The 15,755-nt window shown below is 38.9% G+C and overlaps 1 protein-coding gene across 2 annotated transcripts in view; it reads left to right on the top strand.

Moving 5' to 3' along the window:
* The window catches only part of CDC42SE2 (CDC42 small effector 2), a 62,634-nt gene that overhangs the window by 19,168 nt on the left and 27,711 nt on the right, over positions 1-15,755 (top strand). Inside the window, exons 1-2 of one of the 2 annotated variants that reach the window (XM_061456370.1) lie at positions 5,961-6,061; positions 10,126-10,439. In XM_061456370.1, coding sequence (XP_061312354.1) covers positions 10,386-10,439 — 54 coding nt within the window. In that variant the 5' untranslated portion in view covers positions 5,961-6,061; positions 10,126-10,385. Of the gene's footprint in view, positions 1-5,960; positions 6,062-10,125; positions 10,440-15,755 lie in introns of those variants that run through there. The other variant, XM_061456369.1, reaches the window with a different exon arrangement.

The following is a 15,755-nucleotide window of genomic DNA, read 5'->3' as shown; positions in this document are numbered from 1 at the left end:
AGAATGTAATTGTAACTGAAAGCTACTAGGAAGCTAGGAGGAAGTAAGCAGCAAATGCTGTCTGGCTTTGAGCTAAAGAGTGAAGTACTCTTATCAGGAGGAGGGGATTATTGTGTGGTTGTTTTACAGATGTTTTGCTGGGTTTTTTTATTTGGTGTATTTTGGTTTTTGTGGGGGGTGTGTTTTCTGGGAAGGTCATGTGATGTTGTGTAGCTACTTGATAATCCAAAATAGAGCTTTCCAGGCAGTCTTGGAAAACAAGCCTGATAGGAAGAGCTGGACAGCTTGTTAGTTTTTATTTAATGAAACCAGATTAAAGATTCCAGATAGTACAAGCACTGTGGTTGACTGTGTTCGCAACATCTGTTTCTGAACACCTGGTAGCATGATAGAAAATGCTGTTTTTCAAAATGCATTAAGTTGAGAAGCAGATAGCTTTGCTCTGAGTTGAGTTCTAGTGTACAAAATACGTTTTCTACCAACAAGAAGGTTAACGAGCTAGTGACTGTGAAGGTAAAATTAAGAAAAAAAAGTCATGCTGTTTAAATCTTTAAATCAGAGCAGATTTACAACTCTGTGCTTTTTGCTCTAGAATGGCTTGTTTTCCATGCTGCAGCATTCTTGTGTTTAAAGCAAAACCATTTGCAGTGTAGCTGAGGGTCTCAGTCACTGGTGGGGTTGAGGTTGGATCTGGACAGTTACACTCCTTTCATGTGATTCTTAATGTCTTTGGGTGTTTTCTGCCTAACCCAGCTGCTTCTTTTATTAGGAAAAAATACTGTTGTGATAAATTTTCAACCAGCTTGTGTTGAATAGCTGGCATGACGCTGCTTTGTAAATGTCATGTAGTAGTGAATCTGATTTTTATTGTGGGACATGAGCCTTAGTCTAGAATGTATTGGAGAAAGAACAGGAAGTTTGTTTCTAATGCATTATGTGCTTGAAAGCAAGTAAAAAGCAGAGTTTTTAAGGAAGAAAATTAACATCAGATGCATGAGTATGTCAGAGCCAACTGGCTGAAGCACTTTTGCAATCAGAATAATAAATGTGGTGCAGGTGAATCAGGTTTTTTACTGGTGAGAAAAAGAAAACCTTGCTAGTCTATCTGTTACCTCCTCCAGCTTTTTAAAAAATTGACAGTTACCTGCACTGACGGGGCTTGCAGATGTGTGTAACAGCAGTGAGCCCTTACCTAGGGGCAGGGAAACTGAACAGAGGTCTCTGACCAAGTGCTTGCTTACTGAGGAGGGCTGGTCTGCCTACAGCGGGCTGGATGCCCAGTGGCTGCTCCCACCCACCCTCCTGTGCCCTCAGCCAAGAAGCTGCTCCAGGTCTGAGGAATGTTTGTATTTATCACAGTTCGTTCCACAGGAGGGTTTTTCATGTTTTAAGAAACTCAGATTGAAATTTTTTCTTAAAAACCCCAACACCATCAAACAGCAAACAAACAAAAACCCCACCAAAACTCAGAATTTACAAGGGCAGTTGTTTGTTGTGAAACATTTTTAACTAACATTCTATTAGTAGACTCTTAGGTAAGATTGGATAGTTTGTAACATAGGATACTCCCTGAAATTTATTAATGAAAGTTCTTTAAATTGTTGTCAGACTGAATTTGCATCCAGAAAATCATATCCTATCTGTGATACGCCTGGTTTATAAGAGGACATATTGAAGTAAGATTTGTAACTACATGCTCTGTGGATATTTTCTGTCTATTGTCTATTTTATGAGAATACAATTTTGAATAGCTGTAGTTAATATAATTAGAAGTTCATTGTGGAGTTCAAATACTGTAATCCAGTGGTTATTTGGTGTCAGAGTACACTTTTCACGTTGCCTATTTTATTTCTTTATAGCAAGCCATTGACTAAGAATTGAGGTACATAAAGTTTCTTTCATATTTCTTAGGCAAGCATTGCAAGTTACCTCTGGTTTTGTCAGCAGCTTTCAGTTTGGGGAGCTGAAATGAACCTATGTAGCATTTATAAATATGAAACTCGTTCGAAAAATAAATCTTAGCTTTGACAAACCTTTATTCTAGGTTTTCCTGCTCACTGGATGCCTGACAATTTAGGTAAGCCATATGCCTGTATACATAGGCATTTTGTAAGAAAGCCAAACCATTTGAGATTTATAGTATTATACGCTGGCAGTAGAACTTCAGGTGGCTTCACCACCGCTAAGATATGAACTGCAGGGCATTTTCCAAATGAGCATTTTTAGCAGTAATGGCCTTGAGGTTTTTGTGGGTACACAGGGAACACAATTCAGTGTTTCTTGGCAAGATAGGCATGCCATTTCTGAGGAGACAATTTAGCTTCCTGTGCATTCAGATTTCAGAACAGCAGTAACTATTCTGCTTAGAGTACTTTGTTAAAATGTTTCTGGAACGTTTTGAAACTTGTTTTTTGTAGAGCACTTTGTTTCTTAACTAGGTCAATAATTCTTGTATCTCCACTAAAACTGCAGTTCAGCATTGGAGATTTGTCTTGTGCACCATGTTTTATTATTTAAAGTTGACTATCTGCTTGGCTATTTTTCTTACATATGTTATGATATAGTGTCTTTTGGGTTTAAAATTTCACATTTCTCTACCTTTTTGAAGTTTCCTAAACTTCATTAACTTTAGTTAAACTTTGATAGAGTTATTCCTGTTGTCTAGTGTGTAAAAAGACTTGTTGCAGGTGAATTATTAAGAGAAGCCATTGTTATGGGGTTAGCTTAAAAAGGGTTTTATTAATGATTAAATTATGATTGTCAAATGATAATCAGTGACTGAATGAGAACTAAATGGTAAGCAATAAAGCAACAATAGAATGGTAATTAAGCAGTTATTTAATCCAGTTTTCATGAAGGGTGAGAAGGAAGATTCTGGTAATTACAGGCCTGTCAGTCTCACTTCAGGGCCTGGTAAAGTTATGGAGGTTATTCTGGAAGTTACTTGAAAACACTTGAGAGACAACACAGTCATTGGTTATAGCCAGCACAAATTCATGAGTGGAAAGTCCTGCTTAACCATCCTAATTCCCTTTTATCACAAGGGCACCTATTTAGTTGACCAAGGGAAGCCAGTGGATTTTAGCAAAGTTTTTAATACTGTGTCTCATAGTATCCTTCTGATCAGAACATAGAGCATATGGCTAGGCAAGTTCATAATACATTGGATGAGCAATTGGCTGATGGGTGGGCTCAAAGGGTTATAGTACCTAGAGGTCACATCAGGCTGGTGGCCAGTCACCAGTCGGGTTCCCTAGGGGTCGGTTTTAGGGCCAGTACTCTTCAATATTTTTTATAAATTGTCTGAGTGTGAAAGTCAAACGTACATTAAGGAAGTTTGCAGGTGATACTACATCAGGAGGAGCTGTTTATTCCCTCCAGGGTAGAAAGGCCTTGCTGAGAGATCTGGTAGACTAGAGAGTTTGATAATCATGAACTGTATACAGTTTAGCAAGAGCAAGTGCCGGATTCTCCACCTGGGGCAGGGCATATATATGGTTATAAACATATACATACCGGGGGATGAGAGGCTGGAGAGCACCCCTGCAGAAAGAGATCTGGGGGGGTTGGGTTGATAGCAAGTTGAATATGAGCCAACAGTGTGTGCCCTGGCAGCCAAAAGGACTAACCATGTCCTGGGGTGCAGCAAGCAGAGCACTGCTAGCCAATTGAGGTAGGTGAGTGTCTCACTCCACAGTGCTCTGGTGCAGTTCCACCTCAAGCACTGTGTGCAGTTGTGGGCACCTCAATGTAAGAAGGACTTCAGATTATTAGAGAATGTTTCCAGAGGAGGGCGACCAAAATGGTGGAAGGTTTCATGGGCAAGATTTGGGAGGAGCAGATGATATCACTTGGTTTGTTCAGTTTGGAGAAGGCTGAGGGGTGACCTTGTTGCAGACTACAACTTCCTCAAGGGGGGCAGCAGAGGGGAGCTGCTGATCTCCTCTCAACTGATGACCAGCAATAGGACATGAGGCATGTCCCTAAAGCTGCATTCGGGACAGTTCAGATTAGACAGTAAGAAAAAAATTCTTCACCAGGAGTGTGGTCGGTCACTGGAACCAACTCCAGGGAAGTGGTCACAGCATAATGCCTGGCAAAGTACAAGGAGCATCTGGACAACACTCTTAATCAGATAGTTTAGTTTTAGGTAGTCCTGTGAGGAGCAGGGAGTTGGACTTGATGATTTTTATGGCTCTCTTCCAAGCCTGTGATTCTCTAGAATACTCTACATACTCTATGGTTCTATAATACTTCTAGGTCTAGTGTAAAACATCATTTACCTTGTTACTGGTATCAGATGCTGGTTAAGGAGTCTCTCAACCTCAGATGCTGGTTAAGGAGTCTCTCAACCTTAAGTCATGTCCCTGCTCAAGGGGGAGATCACTCTTGTCTGGACTGTTGCTGCACAGAAGAGATCAATGGGCTGGGGGACCAGGGGAGGGGCAGGGAGTAGGGCTACAGATACTTACATTTTAAAGTGATTGCTTATGGTTAAACCCTGCTGTGGTGTATCTGCAAGTATGCAGCTGTAGCAGTTTGTTTTGTCTAGTCCCAGCTTGGGCTAGTACTGTTAGTAAGACATGGCCTAGATTCCTTAGTCCCTGTGAAGATAGGGACTATCACAGTTCTCAGCGTTTGTGCTGCAGGGCTGACTGCAGTCAGACCTCCTTGTTGGTGATGCCTGAAACAAAGCACTCTTCAATTAGAGTGCGTGCATCCATCACAGGCTTGCCAAACAATAGACTTGATCTGCACTTCAAAAAAAAAAAAAGAAATACCTATCACAAAATGAAGTGTGTTCCAGGTTTGAAAATGCACAAGAAAGTCTAACTGAAATTTTGAAGAAGCTTCTTCGATGCCTTGAAACTAAATCCTGAAGAACTTGGGGGTGGGGAGGAATAGATATGGGAATGGGGAAGGTTATGAGAAAGTGAAAAAGAGCTCAGCCTATGTAGATGCTGAATGTTGTCCTTTGTCTGGCAAGAGTTACTTGCAGCTCAGGTTTCTCAGGATCTGAAAGCAAAAAATATAATCGGCGCATTAAAAGCAGTGTCAAAGTCCCCACAAGTGCCTGATCTGCTAGGTGGAAAGGGAGGCAAGAGTGCTTCTGCAAGTGCACTGCTGTGGTGAGCTAAAGTTTCTGATTTAGAATTCATGCATGAAGGCAATTTCCCTGTAGGTCATGTTAGTTTAAAATCTCTGGGTTTTTGTACAGATTTTTTCTTTCAAAAAACGAGACTGGCAAGTGACTAAACACTTCTCACTTCCTTTGAGAACCACCAGTTGCTACAGCTCCAAGTGTATGGAAACAGGCACCAGCATAACCTCTCTGTTGGTTTGGTCACACCTTAATCAGCTGCCTTCCCCCTCATTTCTTGCTGCCACTTGACTGTATATGCTAAGCAGCAAGATGAAATAGTATTGCTACACTAGGGATTTAAACTGAAAAATACTGAAGAAGTCTGAAAAATGCACTCTAAAATTATAATTTTCTACTTAGCAGCTTGAAACAAGTGATAACTGTTCAGAGCCTTTAAGGGAAAAAAGTGTCCTGTATGGAATGATACTTCCATATCAAGAATTTTTTTTTTTTTTCATGAAAATTGAGAATAAAAACTGGTAGTAGTCCTGGTTCCGACTTTGTGCATACATGAGCATGTCATAGTGCATCATGTCATGACGTGCCATAGCATGGCATGCCTAGTTATGACCTTGTGCATGCTTTGCATTTTGATTTTTTTTTTTTTTCTCTCCCTTTCTCCTTAAATAGTAGTCTGAGCTTTGGAGCAAATCTAGTTAAACACCTGCAGTTATTTTCTTTCTCTTCCTGTGGTTTTATTTGCTTCAAGTAATTGTCAAAGAGCGTTGTTACTGCACTTCCTGTTTGAAGCCACTGTGAACAGTATGCAAAGGATATAGATGGCTCACCCTTAAAAGGAGCTTTATATATGATTTTTTTTTAAAACAGCGTCAGCTCTTAAGCGATATAATTAATAAGCAGGTTTATTCTAAGTGACCCTCCACAGCATGAAGCATATTCCTTTCTGGATCAACTAAGGTAAATAAATGTTCTCTATCCTACTTTTTGCCAGTAAATATGAAGAGCTTGGAGGGGAAATTGATCTCTTTTTTTGCCCTTCCTCCTGTCCTGTTCTGTTTATTTCCTACAAAAATGTTAATACTGCTTTAATAAGAAAAACTGCTGATACTGGAAGAGAATGTGCTCCACCCCTGCTATCCATTATTGCAATGTTTGCACTTAACTGCCTTAATGACTGGTATTTAACAATAAGCTGTAGTTGTGGGTTTCATATTAAATCAGCTACTGTAGAATAAGCTTTGAGTTCTGAATCTTGGGTTTCATTTCAAATTTTAAACAATGTATCTTTTTTAATATCTTAATTCCTTCATACTACTTAAAAATTTTATAAATGTTATGAAATTGAAGTTGTACATAAAGTCTTAAAATGTGACAGCCTGTGTGTTCTTGCATTATGAATTGTACGCCCTAAATTAAGTCTCATTCAGAGTTCAGAAAGTTTAAATGGGCAAAAGTAAATAGGTGCTTCACCATTCATTGATGACTAATTTTCTGGTTCAAACAGAATAAGCACCTTGTCTTTTCAGCATGAGTGGTATGGTTTTCTGCTCTGAGCACCACAAACTGTAAAGAGCGAAAACAAAGAGTGGTAGAGCTATTGTCTTGAACTCTCTTCTTCAGCCTCATCTTCATCTGGAAAGTCTACACAGACAAATGCAGCAATACATGCAAACGGTGCCATATTAAAAACCTTGGTCCTACAAAGTAGAGAACTAGCTGTGAAGTATATGTTTTGGGATCTCATTAATTGCAGCTGAGTTTGGAGTGCAGTTCCAGGTTTCGCAGGAATACTTTCTCAAGAGAATCTTAGTGGGCTGTTACTACATAATTACCTGACTGGTAGCTGTAGGTCAGTATGGTGCTTTCTTTTTTCTTTCTTTATAACCAGTAATTTGGAAAAGAACAGCAGAATTTCCCTGTTTCAACTTGTTCTTTAAACAAATAATTAGCAGCATAAGAAAAGGCCTAGTGTGTTGCTATTGACCTTGCAGCGCTGATATGCCTTTTGACTTCAGTTTAATTGCTTTTACTTTCAATTTTGGTGCGGCAGATTTGTACCTGATCTTTTATATTAACTTGGCCTTGAAAATCGTTTAATAGAGTGGGGGTGTATAAAATTGCAGTGCTTCAACAAATAGTGCTAAGTTTTATTTGCTTTTTAAGGGGTGCAGTTACTGTCAGTTTTCTCCAGAATTACAGATAGGTTCTTCCACCATCTGTTTTTCTAATTAAAAGGCAACAGATTGAAAAACTGCTTGGTACTGCTTGTACAACCATGGAGATAAAGTCAAATGTGGGGTTATATAGGCTATAAAAGATAATATACATTTTTAAGAATGAACATGTTATCAGACTATTATCATGATCTCTAGCTTCACTTTGTCATTCAGCAGCTTCTGATGTGAAGAGAGAAGTCAGTTGCAAAGACAACTCTGTCCTGGAGGACACAAGTCCTATATGCTGAGAGTATCTGGGTGGAGAAGGTCTTCTCCACCCTTGGGTATTTTGTAACCAGGAAAATTCTTCCAGGCTCACGAGAGCGTGGTCAGGTCCTTCAGGTTTTTTTCCCAGGGCTTCAGCTCAACAGTGCTTAATGCTGCAGTGAGCTGGAGGAGAGAATGCTAACTATAGCTGAACAGATGAGGAGATGGATCAGCAGAGGAGATTCCATGCCATTTCTGTCTAAGTCTTCTGTACACAGGTGTAACAGCAGGATGGAAGTTAACCCTTTGTGAGAACAAGAATTTGTTATGTTAAATCTCAAGTTTATCAAAAAGAGACTGTGGAGAAGCAATGATACAAGTGTCAGACTTTCAGGAGTTGCAAATCCAAATATTGGGCCGCTCATGCAGCAAGAGAAGTCCACTGTGATGTGTCAGTTTACAGCTGTGGCAGGTTACAATGCATTAGATTTCAAGACGCTCTAACTTCGCATACTTGCTTTCTCAGTTTTTTCTGAGCAGCTGGCATTAGGGAAGCACTGCTGTGTTTCAGAACAATGTGGACCCTAACTTCTCAGAAGTAAACTCACCTAATTTTAAGGAGAGATAAGACATGCAATTACTGGTCTAAAACTGTCAGTTGTTAAGTGTTTAACAGAAGTTAACCACATTTTGGTTCCAGTTTTGCTACATGCTGAATCAGCTTCAGAGAAGAATTGTGTAGCATGCAAATTCTGAGACTGCAGAGAACAGTATTTTCTTATCAAGCCTTTTTACATTAGTGCAGTTCTTGTTATTTAAAATTCATCAACTTTACGGTAACCAGAAGAATTCAGAAAATAATGTGAAGCCACCTAATTATGAAGTGAAAACTTCCTTAGAGACTTTTATATTCATTCTTGGATTTCACACTGTTCATTGGTAACTGTTGCAGCTTCTTGATGTGTATAGTGTTTAGATGATCATCTTTGAGGCAGAAAAAAATCTTTTTAAATAGTGAAAATAGTTATATTAGCACTGTACTAAGACCCTCTTTTGAAGTATTTGATAAAAGTTGTGTAGAAGGATTTTTTTTTTTCTTGGGGGGGGGGGGGGAGTGAGGGGTGGTTTTGGTTTTTTTCTTACCCTCAAGGTGTTCTGTTTAATAGAATTGCTTTGCTTTTTATGGTGTTAGTGGTAGGAAAAGCTAGCAAAGCATTTTTCCTGCTTCCTATTCTGGTCTTTGGGGAAGAAATAGCAGGCATGTAAACTTAAACATTACCAGTAACTTTTTCACAGCTAGGAGAGGGCAGGTACTTTTGCTGGGGTTTTGCTACTTAGATGATGTTACTGCATATACATTGATTGCTTGAAGTGCCTCTGTTAGTCTCCTAGGAGTGGGAAAACTTCCTAGAGGCTTTGAACTTACTATGGGAAAGGTGCTACTGTATTTGTATGTACGTGTGCATTGTAGCCAACAGTCCTGGAATGTACCTGGCTAGTAGTGGTTGCACAGAACAGTAACTTGGCATGTGTATAGTACATGAGAAGCCTACTTGTGGATGTGCTTGGCATGTAGCGAACTGTTAAAGGCAGTAGCTAAGTGGAGCTGCTCCATCACAAATGTGTATATATATACATGTATATGTATCTGTAGTTTATGTATCCCATGGAGTCTGCAAACCACTTCATTCTGTGAGGAATTTTATACAAAGAATGATGCATAATTAAGCACATATTTCTATGAATAAAAATGCAGTTTTATATAGGCTTATTAAGGAGTAAAAAATTTCTGAATACTCATTATCTCACTTTCTCTGCAAGTAAAGTTTGAGAGATGCCAAGATAAATGACGAGGGTGAAATCTCACAGGAATTTTTATTGCACTCTTGCTGAAAGAAACTGGGTTGGAGATTAACCAATAAACATTATTTTAGCAAAGGAATGGTTGGAATCTGGAGCCTCAGTTGCTCCGCATAAGGAATTCTAGAGGTTTAAGGAAATGGTTTCAAACTCTACAAGCAGTCTCCTGTTTTGAAGCCAACTTAACATGAAGCAGGAATGTAAAGTGAATGGAATGAAATTACCTTCAGTTGACCAAGTCCAGCTATTCTGCAAATTTTCTAAATGCAGAAATTCATTTATTTCATCAGTGTTTAGAAAAGCATGCCTTTGACAGCTATGTGACAGGATTAAGTTACTGTTTAAACCTCACTCTGTGAATGGACTGGGTAACTTTTCCATTGAGAAATATAAAGTGTCAGTAGGCAAAATTCCCTAAGAAGTTTAAAGGGGTGTGTGGGCAATTGCCACTTTCTAAAATGACATTTGAATGTTAGATCAAACGGAGATTACCAGCAAGAGATTAGACACCAGTTCTTGATATCACTTCATCTAACCAAAGCTGGAATGTAAGGCTCATACGGATTTATGGTATATGCCATTTTTGGTATTCACGGTAGAAATAAGCAGGTGACCTGTTTGCTAGTGTCTCTTCAGTCTGTGGCTCAAGAAACTGCTAAGAAATCACTGGGATGGGTGGCTTGGAGCATGAAATTCTATATGTTCTTAGTTTTTGATGCAGTGTACTTCTGCTTTCAGGTTCACATAACGCTAAGGACCAAAGAAGCATGTGTAACATTTCTGTGGTGCTGGGACCAACCTTCTGAAAGACTCTAAAATAATTTTTTGCCTTGAAGTCATTTGTCCTGGGGCTGACTTGTCTTTGGGGAAGAGCTCAACAGAGACAAGATTTTCACATTGGAACCATTATAAGTAAACCTATTTAAAAGACTTGCTACCTGAAGACAGATTTACAAAGTCCTGCTTTTCATCTGTGTTCCTGCTGCAGACTGTAAACAATGAGTGAGTTTTGGTTGTGCTTCAACTGCTGTATTGCAGAACAGCCTCAGCCTGTAAGTATGAATATTGCCAATGCTTTTTTTTAATTCACTACATTGTTCACACTTCCTGTTTTTCTTGCAGTTTTTTAATTTACTGCTGTTTGGCCAAGCTCAATAAGACTTAAATAATTAGCTAGCATCCTGGCTCTGTGGGCACAAAAGTTGTCTGTTCCAGACGGTTGTCACATAGATATTTTCCTGTCCTTGCAATCAAATCTATCTGAAGTGTTTGGAAAGAGCCTTTATTTGTTTGAATTGAAAAGGAGGGTAAAGGAAGGGAATTAGTCTAAACTATCACTGTAAAATAAGCAATTTTTGAGTGGATATATGCATGTGTCCTGGCTTCTGCATGATTTAAGGCCTACCTTCAGATGTGGCTGGACAATGATGAAGGAAGGGAAAAATTCTGTTTAAAAGTCCTGAATGAAATCCAGTTCTTCTCCAATTTAATTTAATTAATGATTTCAGCCTTAATTGTTTTATTAATTTTTAGATGAAACCTTAGGAAAGTGAAGGGATGCACTCATACTGTAAATACTTTTTCTTTTTTTGAATAGAATTTGGAATGATTGTTGTGTGAAAATGTACATAGCAAACAGTTGGAAAGAAGAACATACCAAAGCAGACTTCAGACAGAAAGTACAGTTTTGTGTATTTGAAGTACCTTTAGAGTATGTTCCTGAGGCCAGTGGTGTTGGGAGAAAGTCTGCCTCCAGGAAGGTGGAATTAACCAGGAATGTGGTTAGCACTGAGGAGAATCATTTTATGATTTGACATCATATCAAGCTAAATGAATGTACAGAAAGGACAGTCATCTTGCATATATGTGGAAAAGAGCCCAGTTACTACTAAGGGTATGTCAGAATTACAGTCACCACGAGAATCATGGAGTGAATAGAGCAAACATTATTATGTTCAGATGATAACGTTTGGCTTTAGGGAAGCTCAGGATTAAAATCATAATAATCTGATACTAGGTTTTGTCATTGCGCAGAGCATGAATGCCAGACAGATCCTTGGGTGGCAAGTACTAAAGTGTAACCATTACAATTCTAACAAATGAATGCAAGTGTATCCCTTAGTCAAGTAGAGTTGTGAGACATGAGCTCTGAGATACCAACATGGGAAGCTGCAGTCCTCTCCTGTTGCTTGGATGCCGTGAAGTCCCTTAAAATGCTGGCTGTGTCCATATATGGCCAAAGTTGCTGCCTTGCTTTTGGAACATCTGTTACAATTAAAAATAAGGCATGACTGTTAAAAACCTTCGAGATGGACAGTAGCGTGTTTGTTTACAAGAATGCTGAATCTCAGTCCATACAAAATCTTGACTTATGTTTTAGTTCTTGCCCCAAAAATACACAGTATGCTAGTACAGCATGTGGGTCATAATTTACAGAAAGGGTAGGGAATGTACTTCAAAAGTGGAGAAAAGGGAAACCCCATTCTTGTTGGACAGTTTCTGTTGACCTGATAATGCGCATCTGCTTAGAAAAATAAAACCATCCTTATGTTTAAGATACAAATAGCACATTGCTGCACATTGACCTAGTTCCTGAAATCTGCCTTTCAAATGTTGTAGGAGCTTTGCTTGTTACGAAGTGCCAGAATTCTTCTAATCTAATCTTAGATTAGAAAGTTGTGGGCTCTCCTTCATGTGCTTGAATAGATGCTTAATTGTCCTTCCCCTGCAATTACTCAGCCCATTTTGCTATGTTGTACAGCCGTTCTTCAGCCATACACTGTTGTGTAAGCAAAGTATTTAATCAGATACATATACATCTCAGCAAGTCCAGGAATGGTGGGTTTTTGTTTCTTCTCTGATATGTAGCAAAGCATGTACTGTCACTGTGTGCATTCAGTCTGTTAGTTCGGCCCAGATCTCAGGAGAAATGCCTCATCTGCCCACTTTCACTCCTTTCAGGTGCCTTCTTTCATTTTTGCCTCCTGCATCTGAACTCACACCCTAAGCGTCACCATCAGTTTCATGTTCAGTATGCTCCTTCTGTGGAAGGACTAATGTGGTCTTCTAGCAACACAAACTCCCTCCAGCCTCTCAGAATATAAGACCCTCAAAGCAGGAAGTCACTTGTATTTGCCACTTGCTCTGATCCATGTTTAAAATGTTCCTTTTGTTTTTAAATTTCCATTCTCTGAAACTTTTTATTTTCTCATTGTCTTTATCAGGTGCTGATATCTGGGATACCTTTCATGTCACAGATAGTGACATAAGTTTTTATGGACTTTTATTGGAAGAAAAGCAAAACTTTTAGTAGTTCCATGTTTCTGTGATATTTATAGCTTTCATTGAGCTAAGGAGGTCTCCTACTCTCTTGAAATCCAGGAAGCAGGAGCTGTCTCTGCTTTCTTATGGCAAATTCTAGCATATTACATTAAGAATCTTCAGTACAACATCTTTATTCTTTGCCCTATAGTGCACTTAAAACAAAAAACATGTATATGCACTGAGTCCTTTCAGTTAGTTTAATAGAAGACTATTGTTTGGGCTGTACACAAAGGCATTTTCTAGGTTATTGCCAATACTCTGTATGCCTTCCAGACTTGCATATGGGTGCTTTTCAGTGCAGATTTGCAAACTGTATGGCAGTAAGAACAGATTACTTACCTAATTTTAGTGCCATCACTTCTCTTATAGCATACCCCAGGGCAGAACAGTAACGGTGTTGAAGTTAAATATTAATGCACTTAAGGGGTCCTTAATTAAAAGACAGTATTCAAGTATTGTGGTCATCTCTTGTTGAAATCTATCACAGCACAGCTTTCTGTCTTTTGTCAGTGCTAAATTGATGCACCATGTTCCTGTTAAATAAAACACAGATGTCTTTGGAAAGCGATGTTCTTCTCTCTCTTCTAATTTTACTTTGATTGCTAAATGTTTCACTAGGTGTTTCCAAGACTGCAGTATTCATAATAAGATCTTGGAAGAGGCATGTTCAAACGTGGGTCTCTACTTCACTCTACTAGGATGATAAATGAAGCAACTGAGTATGCAAAGAACCAAAACCAAATCGTGAAGCAGTTGAAGGTGTATGGTGGCCTAGGTCTTGCTCGTTAATAGCCCAAGGTCTTTACCACAGTAGAATGCAAACAAAAGCCAAGGGAAACTGTTCTCTTGCCTCCTTCTGGTTTTCTCTTGTTTGGATTGATAATACATTTTACCACAATGAAGACTGCAGGCTTACATACCTGGTTTATTGTACTGAGGAGGTGATACTAATCTCTTAATAGCTGTGTTCAGATTTTGTTGGTTATTTAAATAGTCTAAATTCAGTCTCATGATCTGACCCAAACCTTTTTATTTTGAGAAGAGTACCACTTTCTGTGATTGCACTAGGTTTCTCACACCTTTCACTGATACCTTGTATAGGTTCTGTTAGCTGATCTTGCATTTTCCAGTGACAAGATGAATCTTTCTTACCATGCTTCCTCTGTGCTATCATCCCATCCACTGCTATGTTTTGGTCAACTCTGCCAAATCCCCACTGCCAGATGCATTGCTTGGTAATGGAAGTTTAGAGAGCCTTTTATCTTGCTGATTTTCAGATAAGATGTCTGCGTTTTGTTGTGGTTTTTTTTCTTTTAGCCTAAGTTCATTGCCTACGCCAGGAATCTCTTATTTTTCTCCAACTTTTTTTTCATGTTCTCTGCATTTTTAACTTGCAAAGTTAATTTTTGGTCTGAGAAGCCTTTGGTCATGATCTGGTGCACTCCCACCTGGTTTGGGCCACTGCCTGGTACAGCTGAGCTCTACAATTTACTTTGACCTTTTAGTAAAATGACTGCTCTGCTATAAAAGAACAAACTGTGCTCTCCATCTTGTTCCAAGCTTCCTTCTCTAGTTAATTAGTTTCTGGTTTGTTGCTTATCTCTTGTTCAGATAACTTCCATTTTGCATTTTGTCAGAGGGCTGTTGTAGTTTTGTTGTAAATGTTTAGAGTGGTATAGAAAGTGAAGTTTCCTTCATCTCTTTTTTGTTGTGTGAAGGAGGACTGGCTGTTCTATATTTATAGTGGGAGACCCATCTTAAAATACAGGCAGAAGAAACCTTGCACCTACTGCTGTATTTATCAGCTGATCGGAATGCTAAATGACACAAAAGACATAAATGGTCTTGATCCTGATTACTTAAGGAAATTAACCACATAGATATTATCAGCTCTAGCTTTTTTTTTTCTAGAGAAGTTGTAGATATATCTAAAGATACATTTACCACTGCAACTCTTAAAAACTTGAACACGATAAAGATAATTAAGCATTCAGTATGCATAACAAATGCAGAATAAATCACCCTCAGTAGGCATGCACAGTAAATCGGGAGTTTGCTGCTGAAGAAGTCCTGGGCCAGGCTTCCCATTCAGTACAGCAGTGCTGTGCAAGTGCAGCTTCTTGCTCAAAATGACTAAAACTCAGGGTTTCTTATTCATCAGCTGTGATCAGCCTGCCACATTCAGTATGTCTATGAAAGTGTCAAATGTAAAACGTGACAACTCTAGAGAGCCCTTGTATTTCAGAGTTCTCATACTGAGTTACATACTGAGCTGCCAGTTGAGATGTTTTAAATTCCTTCTATTTCCTATTCAGTGCTGTTGTAGAAGAAACCTTGAGGGAACACCTTATCAAAGAGGGCAGAATTAAATAAGCAGCAAAATGCTTGGCTTTTAAGTCTTAAGCCTGATCTGTTTGTGCTTTCAGCCTGATAGAGCTGCTTTAGATTTTTCGTTTGCCTCTGAATTAGCCCCACATGCCTTAAAATATCTGTTGTGATGTTCAAGTATTAAAATGGTTACAAAGACAACAAAAAGGCAGAATCTTATGTATTTATAAATACTTGAATGAAAATCAAGTGAATATTTTGTGACCCTTTATAATGGTTCTGAAATTTGTAGGAGCTATTCGTTAGCTGTACTGATGCTATTTGCTTTATGTAATAGTAGTTGATGGGGTGGAAAATAGCTCTTGGTGGGGTGGGGTGTTGATGAGCATCTTGACATTTTGAACATATTTGAGGAAGGATGTAATATGCTTTTAATATTTACAGGTTCTGCAGAGCTCAGGCCTTCTTCTTAAACACGGGTAGGAAGTAGACTGTACTCTTTGTTTATCTGGACACCAATGTTAGAGCCGTTCAGTCACTTGTTTCTTTTAAATCTCAAAAATTTTCAGTGAGAAGGCATCCTCAAAGGCAAAACCCAGTATGAGTTTCTGACAGAAGGAGCTGCCGTAAGAAATACTGATATTGCCCAGCAAAAGTTGATATTTTTGCAGCCGCCCTTGGAGACTGTGCTGAAGTATTTCTTAAATTAACAAATC

Source organism: Pezoporus flaviventris, unplaced genomic scaffold, assembly GCF_033815535.1.
Source record: "Pezoporus flaviventris isolate CSIRO_AGI_PZ_B2104156 unplaced genomic scaffold, CSIRO_AGI_Pfla_v1 ptg000022l, whole genome shotgun sequence".
Taxonomy (NCBI): Eukaryota; Metazoa; Chordata; class Aves; order Psittaciformes; family Psittacidae; genus Pezoporus; species Pezoporus flaviventris.
Note: the sequence above shows the minus strand (reverse complement) of the source record. Positions and strands in the feature narration are given on the sequence as shown.